General features: G+C 40.6%; 1 protein-coding gene across 2 annotated transcripts in view; it reads right to left on the bottom strand.

The window, feature by feature from the left end:
- Window positions 1–1,455: 1,455 nt before the first annotated feature.
- The window catches only part of SNX31 (sorting nexin 31), a 71,942-nt gene continuing 60,393 nt past the window's right edge, over window positions 1,456–13,004 (bottom strand). For both annotated transcript variants that reach the window (XM_030303789.1, XM_030303790.1), the window contains 3 exons: window positions 10,915–10,992; window positions 4,319–4,375; window positions 1,456–1,716 (listed from right to left, as the gene is read on the bottom strand). In XM_030303789.1, coding sequence (XP_030159649.1) covers window positions 1,624–1,716; window positions 4,319–4,375; window positions 10,915–10,992 — 228 coding nt within the window. In that variant the 3' untranslated portion in view covers window positions 1,456–1,623. The remainder of the gene's footprint in view (window positions 1,717–4,318; window positions 4,376–10,914; window positions 10,993–13,004) is intronic.

Genomic DNA, 13,004 nt, shown 5'->3' with positions numbered 1-13,004 from the left:
AAGTGGAAACGTGAAACTGACAACATTCAATGATGTTTGACCTGCAGAACACCAATTGGGTATGGTTCAATCTAGTGTCTGCATCTTCTCACCCCAAGTACAAGTTCTCTTTGCATTCTCGGTGTCTCCAATAGGCCCTGACACAGTGTAGGTATCTGCTACTAAAAAGAAACAGATGGACTATTCTGAAATTGGCAAAACAGTAGATAAGCTTCTATTTTAATCTGACAATGTATTCTAATTAATTAATACAGTCAGCGTGGGTGACTTGGGATGCTAACGGTTCCCCCCTGCAAAAACATCCTACTATCGCCTAAAATATAAAACTTTATGGTACGAGAAGCGATGGCTGGAGGCATTGCTGTATAAACAGTACAGGGCTTTAATCGACTCTACACTTCAAAAAGATCAGTCTCGGAATTTTCATCAGTAAATTTTATATTCACTAGAATATATTTCATATTTATTACATAATTAGTTACACAATCCAGTTAGAAAAGAACATTAGAATATTGCACTTTATCTAATTACATTACATAAATTCTTCTGTCTCTCTCCCTAATTGCAGTCTTAATTCCATATGTAATCACATTTATTATCATGATAAACTGAAACCAGATAAGGAAAAAACTAAAAAGTATCCATAGTCTTAAAGCTAAGAGACATACACAGTATCCGATAGTGAGTGCAGGGCCCCATTGCTTTCCAAAATAAAAAAGATTCAAAGTAGTGTGATGCTTACTGAACTGAATTCCATATTCTAAAGACAGAATACAGTTACATCAGTGGAGAAACAGAGAACTGGGCAGCCTATCCCTTTGAGTACATCGCTATTGGTGGACTCAGACTTATGTAAGGAAACAAGTAAGTATTTCATCACTTCCTTGCCCTGGTGCTGTGGACAGATCAGTGAAGTCCATCCAGATTTCTTTTTCAATGATTCCATTTCTTAGAGCCACGTTTTCCTTAGGTGTTGAGTCATGCCTTCAGAACCTAACCCCCAATACATTTAGAGTGTTTTATGCCGAGCCTTTCATTCATGTAATATCAGAACAGATTGAAGACTTCGTCAAGCCAGGCACACATCTCTTCTGGGGCGGGGAGAAAAGAGCAAACGACATACTAATTGCTTTGGATTTGTTGTTTGTCGTTTATGAGTCCTTAAATCAAACTATATAACTGTGGTTCGTAGTTCTCTTTAATCTTGAGATTAACAGAGTTCTTTTTTTTAAAAATTTTTTTTTTTCAACGTTTATTTATTTTTGGGACAGAGAGAGACAGAGCATGAACGGGGGAGGGGCAGAGAGAGAGGGAGACACAGAATCGGAAACAGGCTCCAGGCTCTGAGCCATCAGCCCAGAGCCTGACACGGGGCTCGAACTCACGGACCGCGAGATCGCGACCTGGCTGAAGTCGGACACTTAACCAACTGCGCCACCCAGGCGCCCCGAGATTAACAGAGTTCTGAAGTACTCTTGGTCAACACTGCCATCTTAACGTCAGAAGAAAATGGGAAGGAGTTTAACTTCTTCCACTCATGCTAGGAAGCCCACTTTCAATTCCTGAGCTCTTTCACTGTCGAGACAGCCCCTAAAGGACATTTTTAAAAGTGAGAGTTTCTCATCAAAGATCTTCTTCCTTTATGGTCCCAAAAACACAGTCAGCTTTGGCTATCTCAATCTTGCTTTTCCTTGGTGGAAAACGAGAAGAGTCTTTCTGTTAGGAAATAAAAAGAGGTCAGGAATGTATGAGAAAGGAAATAATTTCCATAACAACAATAATGACAACAATAAAAAAGTCAAGAATGTTAAAATACTGTTAAAAAGGCAACAGGAAAGGTTACACTTATTTAAACAATGGTTATTCCAAGTGGTTTTTTCCAGCAGAAGCTTTACTTTGGGGTAGGTGTATATGTTTTCGGGCTGAGAGTGCCTCCTGCTGGTATGCCAAGGTAGACGTGTCCAGAAGGCTTTGCCAGGCACCAGAATGTCTCCAGGTAACATTTCAACTCTGCCTCTTGTCCTTCTCCCCCCTCTCTTAAAGCTAAGCAACTTTCAATTTTTAACTTCACTCCAAATCTTTAGGGCATACGCCACACAAACACAAATTTTTAACAAGGTTTATAGTTACTCTAAAACTTTTTAAGAGGTTATGGTTGCTATAAACCTGCAGTGAGTGAATAGTTGGCTTTCAGTAGTTATGAAATCTCAAAGCCTATGGTTTTGTCCCTGGTAAAATACGTGTGCCTCAATGGGCAGCTAAGCTAATTTTTTTTCTATGAGGGATTTGTCTTGATAGAACCCATGGCAAAGTGGCTAAAGGAACAAACAAACCTGATGGGTTAAACAACAAAGAGTGCTTCAGTTCTGTTACTGGTTCTGTCATTCACTGCCTGTGTTACCTTGAGCAAGCTCCTCAACCTTTCTGTGTTCCGTTCTCTTGGCTATAAACCAAGGATAATAATAATAGCTGGGTTGTTATGGGGACTGAATAAGTCATACATGGAATGCATGTATGCTAAATAAGTTGGGATTCAATATACTTGGACACCTTCTGATATGCTGGCCCTGCTCGGAGCATGAGGGAGGTTGGCCTCGTTTACCATTGCTGCTCATTAGAGAGGACACGTGAATTAGTTTCAATGTCGATCATAGTTGTGCTGTGTATTGTGCTGCCTGTTGTTTTGGAAGAGTGGCTCTCAAAACTGAACATGCATCAGATGCATCTGGAGGGCGGGCTAAAACCACAGATTCCTGGCCCCCATCCCTAGGGTTTCTGATGAAGTAGGTAGGTTTGGGACCTGAGAATTTAAAGGTCTAAGTTTCCAAGGTATGCTGATGCTGTTGCTCTAGAGACCACACTTTGAGAACCGCTGCTCTAGGATAATAGCTTCAGTCCTGGCTGTACATTAGACCAGATGAGGAGCTTTTAAAAATTGTGTTGCCAGGCCCGTAGACCTACTAAACCAGAGTCTTTGAGGGTGGGGCCCAGCCATCATTTGTTTTTAGAGCTCCCCAGGTAACTCCAATGTGCAGCTCACCGAGAACCACAACTCTGCGCTATCACTCTGCTGCTGATGAATTTGAGCGATGGAGTGAACACCTACCGCCTACACTTTACGGGTAAAGAAACTGAAGCTTGGTGCAGTGTTCCCCCTTGGTGTGCTTACTACCCATGCCGATCTACTAAATCAATCTTTTGGAGTGGCGCCCAGGAATTTGCATTTTAATAAGCACCTCAGGAGCCCCTTAAACATTTAGTTTTTTGATTTGCCTGAGGACACATCACCAGTGCATGGTGGAGTTCTTATCTCTTGTTTCTGACCTAAGCAGGCAGAAATGCTGTTATTATGAAAGAGAGTAAGATTTGCATGTAGTCTGGTTTTAAAAAAAGGTTTTCTTTAACGTTTATTTATTTTTGAGACAGAGACAGAGCATGAACGGGGGAGGGTCAGAGAGAGAGGGACGGACAGAATCGGAAACAGGCTCCAGGCTCTGAGCTGTCAGCACAGAGCCCGACGCGGGGCTCGAACTCAGGAGCTGTGAAATCATGACCTGAGCCGAATTTGGACGCTCAACCGACTGAGCCACCCAGGCGCCCCACATTTAGTCTGTTTTTCAATGTTTTTCCTGAGCTTATTCACTCACGAAAGGGCCTTATATATTTATAAGTACTGTACTTATATACTTAGTACCTTTATATACACAGCAGAGCATGTACAAAGAGTGGACCTTCCCAGTCAAATGAGTTCATTCAAATGCTACTTGAACATCACCTCCAGTGATTTATTTATAAGACTTTGGTGAGAATGAATGTTGTTAATCCACATAAAAGTGCTTAGAACAGTGCCTGGCTATAAGTGCCTACTAATGCTTTCTTTATGATATTTACTGTTATTGTTAACTGCCCAACAGACCTAAATGCTCCAAACAATATTTAATAAACCTAAAGGTTGTTGTATGAAGAGTCCACTGCAGAGAACTCACGAAACTAAAATGTAAGCCAGAAAGAGGATTTAAAAAAAAAAAAAAATGTATTGAGTATAGAAGAAAATTGCTAGAGAATTTTGTGTTCTTCTTGGAAATTTTCTATGTAAAAATCCAGGAAAGCATTTCTCCTGGCTCTACCGGGCACCACAGTAAAAATACCATACTTCTGTGATGGTCCTCCAATTGGCCCAATCCTACATGGAGGAGCTTCTGAGAAAGAAAATTCTGGCTGCTTCTTGAAAGTAGAATGACTTTGGTTACTGAAAGGGGGAAAAGGGCAGATTTATCAAAAATTATAATGTATCAGTTACATAATTTTACTCACAGACCTGGCTTTGTTGAATGTGGCATTTTTTACTTTTGCCTTGTTCTGGAACTTCAATCTGCTAAATAGATTAGTAAAATGTCAGTCAGCACAGCCTGGAGAAGCAAGAAGCAAGCACACAAATAATCTATTTAACTAGCACATTTCCCCTTCCACAATAATCCTCTTAATGGTCTCGAAGGCCGCCAGTCAGCAGGCACACCTGCTTCCCATCGGCACATTCCCTCTTTATTTGCAAATGTACAAATGTTGCAGAAATTGAGCCCCCCAAACATGAAGCACAGCTTAATGTTTAACACTGGTGGCTGCCTATAGATTTTGTGATTTAACACAGCTTCTAAAAGGACTTCACACGAAATGAACTCCTAAATCCTGAAATAATCCACAGAGCTCCAATCCATACGCTGAATCAAAGCCAAATGGGGCTTTGATTAATCAAAAGGCACCATTAATCAAGTGAAGATCAAACTGAAGTTCAAGACACTTGAATATACCTCGTGTACATAAGGTAAACTTAATATAACAGTCAGGGTCCCGGCGGAAAACAGATGGTGCACTCCTGAGGGGCGTTTTAAAAAGGAACTATTTAATGGAGGTGTGGGCAGGATTAAAGTGAATCAATGAAGGGATGTGGGAGCCCCCAGGGGCTAGCAGTGAGGGGCTGGAGGGTCATTTTTACCACGTCTAGGCCTGAAGGGGCAAGGGTAGCAGCTGCTACTGGACAGAGAGCAGCTATCACTGCAGAGAGGAGAGGCCACCTGCAGGAGTGTGGCCCTCAGCAGAAGGCTGTGCCAGCCACAGAGACCCAGCAGGGACAGAACTGGAGAAATACCCACCCCCCCTCCGCCCATCTCACTTTTCTTCCACACTCCAGTCTCGCTGGGTTTTCCCAGCGGGTGAGCCCAGTGGGAGGCCAGGGAGCAAGGTTGTAGCACACAGAGATCAGTCTCCAGGGCACAGAGCAGGGTGGGGGAGAAAGAGTTCTTTGACTCTTCTTAGAGGAAAAGAACACGATTCTAAGCAACTAGCATTATGTGCCCGTCTCAATGTATCACTCTCTAGCCATAAGGCCTCCTTACTAATTGCCTTTCTCCTCCCACAAACTCCTTGACTCTGGATCCTCAGTTCCCAACCTATGTTATGAATATAAGCATAATCATAAATATAGGCATTTGTAAGTGAACGATTGAGGTGTGAATTAATTGCTTATTATTGATTACTATTCATGAGAGTACAGGGTGGAACATTTCAAAGTAGGTGAGATAAAGAACGTGACCCTGCAAAAGAGGGTCACTGTCTTTTTTTTTTTTTTAATTTTTTTTTCAACGTTTATTTATTTTTGGGACAGCGAGAGACAGAGCATGAACGGGGGAGGGGCAGAGAGAGAGGGAGACACAGAATCGGAAACAGGCTCCAGGCTCTGAGCCGTCAGCCCAGAGCCTGACGCGGGGCTGGAACTCACGGACCGCGAGATCGTGACCTGGCTGAAGTCGGACGCTTAACCGACTGCCCCCGCGCCACCCAGGCGCCCCGAGGGTCACTGTCTTTTAACTACAGTTAACTTAGTACCGTTATAAAATAGATTGCCTTGTGGGATGCGGAGGACTTCCTCTAGGTTGGTATTCTTAATAGACAAGTTCATATATTTGAAGCCTACCTTAATAACTTTAAGAAATCAGTTATTAAGGTAAATGAGAAATTAATGCCCTGTTGTCTTACATGTTTTGCTATGGTATTGTTATTGGTTACAATATTACATTATAGCTTGGAAGTAGTCTCGTGCAATGAAATACACAGAATATGGGCGAAAACAGCTCAGAATGTTTCTCTCCCCTGTTCTCTTTCACCTTCCCCCCTGCCTTATGTCGAAATAAATAAAATAGAACCCACTACAAACTATCGAGCAATTTCTGATACAATCTATTTCCTACTTACTTCAAGAAAGGCTTTAAACATTTTATCTACGAGGGGGAATAAAGTTGGGGGAGGGGAAAAGAGAGCAAATCCTTTTGTCATAATGTGGTATTCCTACATGCCCAGGTAGTTTCTGTTGATAATCTAACTACTTATTCCCACACGGTAATTTCCCCCTGGCTCTCCAAAATTTTGTCCACCTGCCATGCTCAGGCCATTCTCAAGAGAGCCGTAGTATGTCTGTACTTCTTCTGTTTTCTAGACAACACCAACTATTCAAAGGCTGACATTCTTGGGACCTCAGATAACCCTGCCCTTGGTGTTTCCCCTCTTTGCCACGTAACAGAAACACACTTTACATCATGATCTCTGAGCCCAGTGACCTTTTACATAGTCTGATCTTGCTCCAAATGAAAGAGAAGTGGAGAGAAAAATACATATGGTGATGGTAGTTGGCGCTGGGGGTGTGAGGTATGAGGCAAGCCAGAATCATAAAGCCGTTTGGTGCTTTGCCATTTTCCAGAAAACCAACTTAGAGATTCAGACCCACTTTTTAGTAAATCTAAGGAAGAAAATATACAAGCTAATAAGACAAATTAGGTATGGATTATTAAAAATATAAATTGTTTTTCAACTCAGAAAATTATTCACCATCTTATGCCTGATACCTCTCATATATTCAGATTATGGTTCAATATACAAGATAATAATAATGATACATTTTCAGAAATTCATTAGGAACACATGGATTGCATAAAATACATCTGCCTTCTTTTCTTAATGTCTTTTAGATTTCTTTCAATGGCAGAGATTGCTGTAGCCTACTGTATTATCCATTCTGCCTTTCCTTCTTAGTGATACCACCCAAACTTATTTGGAGAGACAGCATACTCTGTCAAAAGACTACATTTACCAGATTCCCTGCAGCTAGGTGTTGGCCTGTGGTGTGACTAACTCTTAGCCAATGAGCCAAGCAGAAACTCGGTGGGACTTCAGAGACTCCTCCTTAAAGAAAAGATATGAACCATTCATACTTTCCATTTATACTTGTCACCTAGAATGTGGATGTAATGACTGGAGCTCCAGCAGCCATTTTCAACATGAAGTAAAAGCCACACACTAAAAATGGAAGAGCAGAAAGGTCTCTGGTGACATTATGGAGCAGCTATCCCAGCCGGAGACCGCCTACCTCTGGACTTCTTTTAGTTGAGAGAGACACAAACTTTTATTTTGCGTGGGACCCTTCTTCTGTCTTGTTTTTTTTTTTTTTTTCCAACGTTTATTTATTTTTGGGACAGAGAGAGACAGAGCATGAACGGGGGAGGGGCAGAGAGAGAGGGAGACACAGAATCGGAAACAGGCTCCAGGCTCTGAGCCATCAGCCCAGAGCCTGACGCGGGGCTCGAACTCACAGACCGCGAGATCGTGACCTGGCTGAAGTCGGACGCTTAACCGACTGCGCCACCCAGGCGCCCCTGTCTTGTTTTGTTCTTTGTTATATGTAGCCTAACCTACTCCTGACAAATACATTTTATTTTCCAATAAAATAATTCTTAAAATTCTGTTCTAGTTACGAGTAGCAAATACTAACAAAATTCATTTATTAAAGGTTTTTGTGTAGGAGTGTAGCTCTAAAAAGAATGTTACATTTTTTCCCTTTCTGATTTGTAGTTAATACTGCCTTTAAGAATGTAACATGATTTTGTTGTTGTGTTTACATTTTTTTTTTAGTACATTTGTTTGACTTCAAAAATTTTTTAATTTTTTTAATGTTTATTTTTGAGAGAGAGAGAGAGAGGGAGACAGAATGTGAGAGGGGGAGGGGCAGAGAGAGAGAGAGAGGGAGACACAGAATCCAAAGCAGGCTCCAGGCTCTGAACCAACAAACCGTGAGATCATGACCTGAGCCAAAGTCGTACGCTTAACTGACTGAGCTACCCAGGTGCCCCTGTTTGACTTCAAATTTTAACAATCTCTTCGGAAATGGTTCAGGTCTTACCTTTGAAAGCATCGCCTAGAGCTAACTAAGTTAGTTAAGTTAGCACAAATTTCTTCTTTCAACATCTTCCTTCTTACTAGGATAAAGTAGTACTGTTTAATCTGCTTCTAGGGACGATCTGCTTTTTTTGTGGGGCTCATTAAGTTACAGCTTCCTTAATTTCTCTCCCCCCTCCTGATTCTTCATGACGATCAAAATCTTGGAATCTATTCTGCCTTGCAAAATAGAGACCTCTCTATCCTAGTCCATACAAGCCTTTTATAAGTGATATGGGTCAATTCAGACTTTACGTGTTTACCTAGAAAATGAGTGGATGTCACAGTCATGAATTTATATGGCTACTTTAAGTTCCACAAAATGACTTGTTCTATACTTTGTGAGGAAGCCCAGAACCCAGCATACGTTCCGAGAGCTAATCTGTCTGCTCTTTTCACCTTCCGGGGTCTCATTCTACCCAGGCATTTGTAGATGAGATTTCAAGTTTAAGGGTGGACTATCCCAAAAACATCCCCTTGAAAGCCCAGTTTTCCAGAAGAAGGGTTTAACTTTTCGAGAACCAGAATAAGAAAGAAAGGGAAGAGAAAGCGTTTGTGGAAATAAAACTTGTGAAGTATTAGGATAAAGCAAGTACTGACTGACATGCTGATTTCACCATCAGCCACAGAGAAAGTGTAGATTTCAATTTGTGTGCAAATCTGAAGAATGTAGTTAGTGTGGTTGTTTTTCTTGAAAACTTTAAATAGGTCACTACCTTCTCTTATTATTTAGCAAACTCTTTAGCTATTCATTGTACAAGTATTTCCTGCATCAAGTGGCTTGCATTTTATTCAGCCACATTTGAGAGCACTTCTCCCTTTTAACGGGGCTACTTCAGTTAATTACTTTTCTCTTTCTTCTTCTATATATATATATATATATATATATATATATATATATATATATATATAATAAGTGGAGCCTAAGGGGGTCCATCCTAAGAGGTTAGATTTTATTACTCTTTTAAAAAGAGCGTCCAGGGGCACCTGGGTGGCTCAGTCCATTAAGCATCCGACTTCGGCTCAGGTCATGATCTCGCGGTTTGGGAGTTCGAGCCCCGCGGCGTTGGGCTCTGTGCTGACAGCTCAGAGACTGGAGCCTGCTTCAGATTCTGTGTCTCCTTCTCTCTCTGCCCCTTCCCCACTTGTGCTCTGTCTCTATCAAAAATAAGTAAATGTAAAAAAAAAAAAATTAAAAAGAGCATCCACAATTCTTTTATTGCTTTGATTTGCTATGCTATAATACATTTTGAATTCTTCAAATACCAAGGGGGGAGTGAATTTTATTTTCCCTGGGAAAATATTTTCAGTTCTAGAAGAATGAGAAGTAAGGGTAAAGTGCAACTATTTTCTTAGAAAAAAGCTGCAAAATCTAGGAAAGAGCAATGTTAAACTGAAGACGTCACCCATCTTCTTAGAGAGGACTCAATTTAAATGAAAATATTAGGGAACATTTCCAAATGTTTTCTGTTGCATTTTTAAAGATCGTATAACATTTTGAAAAAAAAAATACGTTTATAAACGTCAACCAGGCTTTAGTATTTGTAATCATTTTTTAAAAATATTTTTAATTAATTATTATTTTTTTTTTTTTTGAGAGAGAGAGAGAGAGAGCGCAAGTGAGCATGAGCAGGAGAGAACCAGAGAGAGGGAGGCAGAGGATTCAAAGCAGGCTCTGCGCTGACAGCAGACAGCCTGATGCAGGGCTCAAACTCACAAACAGTGCGTGCGTGACCTGACCCAAAGCCGGAACCTTAACCGACTGAGCCACGCACGCACCCCTGTAATCATTTAAAAAAAATTTTTTTTTAACGTTTATTTATTTTTTTGAGACAGATAGAGACAGAGCATGAACAGGGGAGGGTCAGAGAAAGAGGGAGACACAGAATCCGAAACAGGCTCCAGGCTCCGAGCTGTCGACACAGAGCATGATGCGGGCTCGAACTCACAGACCGTGAGATCATGACCTGAGCCGAAGTCAGACGCTCAACCGACTGAGCCACCCAGGAGCCCCTGTAATCATTTTTAAAACATAAACTGTACTGTCTTATTGGGATATGCTCATATCATGATGGCGACAAGGCAAATAGACAAGTTTAATATCTCAGTGTCTCTTTTTAGAGCTTGACACCAACCTTTGCAAGGAGTTACTAGGCCTTTATTGAAGAGATGCAGACTAGAAAAGCAAAGTTTAATCTTACACTGAGAAAAATTTATAGCCTTGAGAGCTTCTTTCACTCTATGGCTTCTTCCAACTGCTAATGGCATCTTAATTTGGCACGGTGGAAATTTCAAGAAGCTATGAGTTCTTTCTAGAGACAAAACTGGAGAGCTTATTGAAGTTCATTGCTGCTATGTTGCAGACCTCTCAGGATCCTGACCTCATGAGGTAGTTTTTATGGTAAATCTGGAATCTTTCATTTGGGGGAAAGCAGAAATACAAGAATACAGAGTAGAGGGTTGGAGAGTTCTCAGCAACGTAAGGACACCTGTCTTGGAAAAATGGCTTGAATTCTAAAGACTGAGCTCCCAGAGGAGCTCACTTCTGGGAGGTCACGTTCCTCCCTTGAGGACCAGCATTCATCAGTGTAAGTTAGTATAGGCTGATGGTGGGAACTTAACTGAAAAATATACACGGATAAGAGCACTTACCATTTCTGGATTCTCTGCAGCTAGCTTTACCGTCTTTTCTGAGATCATCTTTTTCAAGCAGCTACTCAGCAAAAAAGCCTGAAAATCCAGAAATAAAGAAGTGTCTCAGCTGAAGAGATCTCGTCTTTCTTCTCTCCTCACACCACAAGGCAGATTTTGAGCTCTGCTCTCCAAGAGTACACTTTTAAGAATTTAAATTTCTTTTTTAATTTCCATAAATTTGCATACGATGCAATTAGCTAGTAGCCATACATTTTCTCAATTACATAGATATACTTACAGTAAATTTTTAAAAAGACAGAAAACTCATTACATTTACTAATCTTTTTCCCTCTTAAAACTCCCCCCTATTTTTTACTTTGTAAGCTGCTCATGTCTTACAAGCAACAAATAATAAAAACTGCTTATTATTGTAATCAAATCAACCGATGATGGTCAATCTTATATTTAATCGTATGCATGATTATTGAGAGACCTATTACTAGGTATAAATAGTAACCTGTATATTTGAAAGGGTATATTAACACCTTATGGCTTTTATGAACTAAAAAAAATTTTGTTTTTTTATCACTTTCCTATTTTTCTGGTATCTTTAATCACTCACTTTTAAGACTGATGGTTGCCCCCAATATCACTTGTGGCTTTTTGTTGGCTCGTCGTTGTTAGTGCCAAGACACAGACATTAGACATCTTGTCATACAAACGCTAGGGTTTCCTCTTTCCAAGATCTTCACCCCATGTGCCAATTTAAGGTTCCCTACGATTTCCCCACTTGCTTCTTTCCCACGAATCCTCTTTCTCTTTTGTTCTGCTCTCAATTCTTGGCTTGTACCTTTCTCCTTTGGCCCTACGAAAGTTTGAGACAACAAAGCTCAAAGCTTGTGGTCATAGGACCTTAGCATAAGTTTGTGCTCAAGGATGGTCACTGCACTGGGGAGGGTGGGGGGGATGATGGAGAGGAGAAGAAAGGGAAGAGAGAAAACCCAAGTCGGGATGGTAGCCAAAGCAGAGACCCTTGGAGGATAGGACATAGAAAGTAGAATTAGAGGGAGAATGGCTACATACAGACAGCATCTCAAAGTCTTGCAGGACTGTAGAGCATGACAGGAATTTATTTTATTTAAGGGGAGAGAAAGGAAGTAGAAAAGAAAGGTACTGCTACCAATAAGGAAAAGAGTAACAGATGTGGGATTTATACACAAAAACAAATTTTGATTTCCTGATTCAGTTAAGAACTAACCCTGTTTATCTGTGTACATATATAACCTACACAAAACCAGGGTATGAAATAGTTAAACAATATAATCTGAGTTGATACAGGTAGGAGAGGTGTTTAATAATGCCCCGTAAGGTGTGAACCGATTCCATATTCCTATAAAATGTGCACAGATATGTACGTTAAGACTTAGCTATAAATCAGGTAGGATTTATTAAATATGAAGGCACTGAGCTTTTGTTTAAAGAATCTAGAAGATATTGGGGTCCAAGCCCTCATTTGTGTTTGTAAGGCAAACGAGCTGTATTTCTGCCTTTTGCATACATAGCTCTTGGGTACATATCAATAAATCCACACTCCAAAGGAAATAAGACCCTACTAGGAATCCTTTAAAAGAATGTTTATTACACTCTGTATAGTGGCTTCAACTCATTTGGTACAGACTAGATTAAAAGATGATAATAAAATTTAACTACTGCGGTTAGCATTCTAGGCAAGGGGAAATGATTTCACTGCCAAGATCTACCTTGCATCTCTCCAAGTGACTGCAAACCATCCTACCATTTCCCTAAGGATGTTTCATATTCAAGGTGAAACTGAGGGCCCATCTCTTTAATCTAGACTTTGGTTAGCACTTCATGTTTTTCAGAGGACCTTGGTGTGTGGTATATCATGATTTGCAACTATACGGGAGGTAGAGATTCTCAGGGACCTTTGGTTACCTGAAACCAGAATGCTCCCTGGAACTTAGTGAGATCACCAGTGACTTAAGTTGAATGTAATGCTGCCACAAAGATTGCTTTGATATTTTGGTTTCGTTTTAGAATATCTGTAATTTTGATTCCAATTTGAAATAGCTTAAGTTAGTTCATAG

The sequence above is a fragment of the Lynx canadensis genome, chromosome F2 (genome assembly GCF_007474595.2).
Source record: "Lynx canadensis isolate LIC74 chromosome F2, mLynCan4.pri.v2, whole genome shotgun sequence".
NCBI lineage: Eukaryota > Metazoa > Chordata > Mammalia > Carnivora > Felidae > Lynx > Lynx canadensis.
The sequence above is the reverse complement of the archived record's forward strand: the minus strand, read 5'-3'. Positions and strand labels throughout refer to the sequence as shown.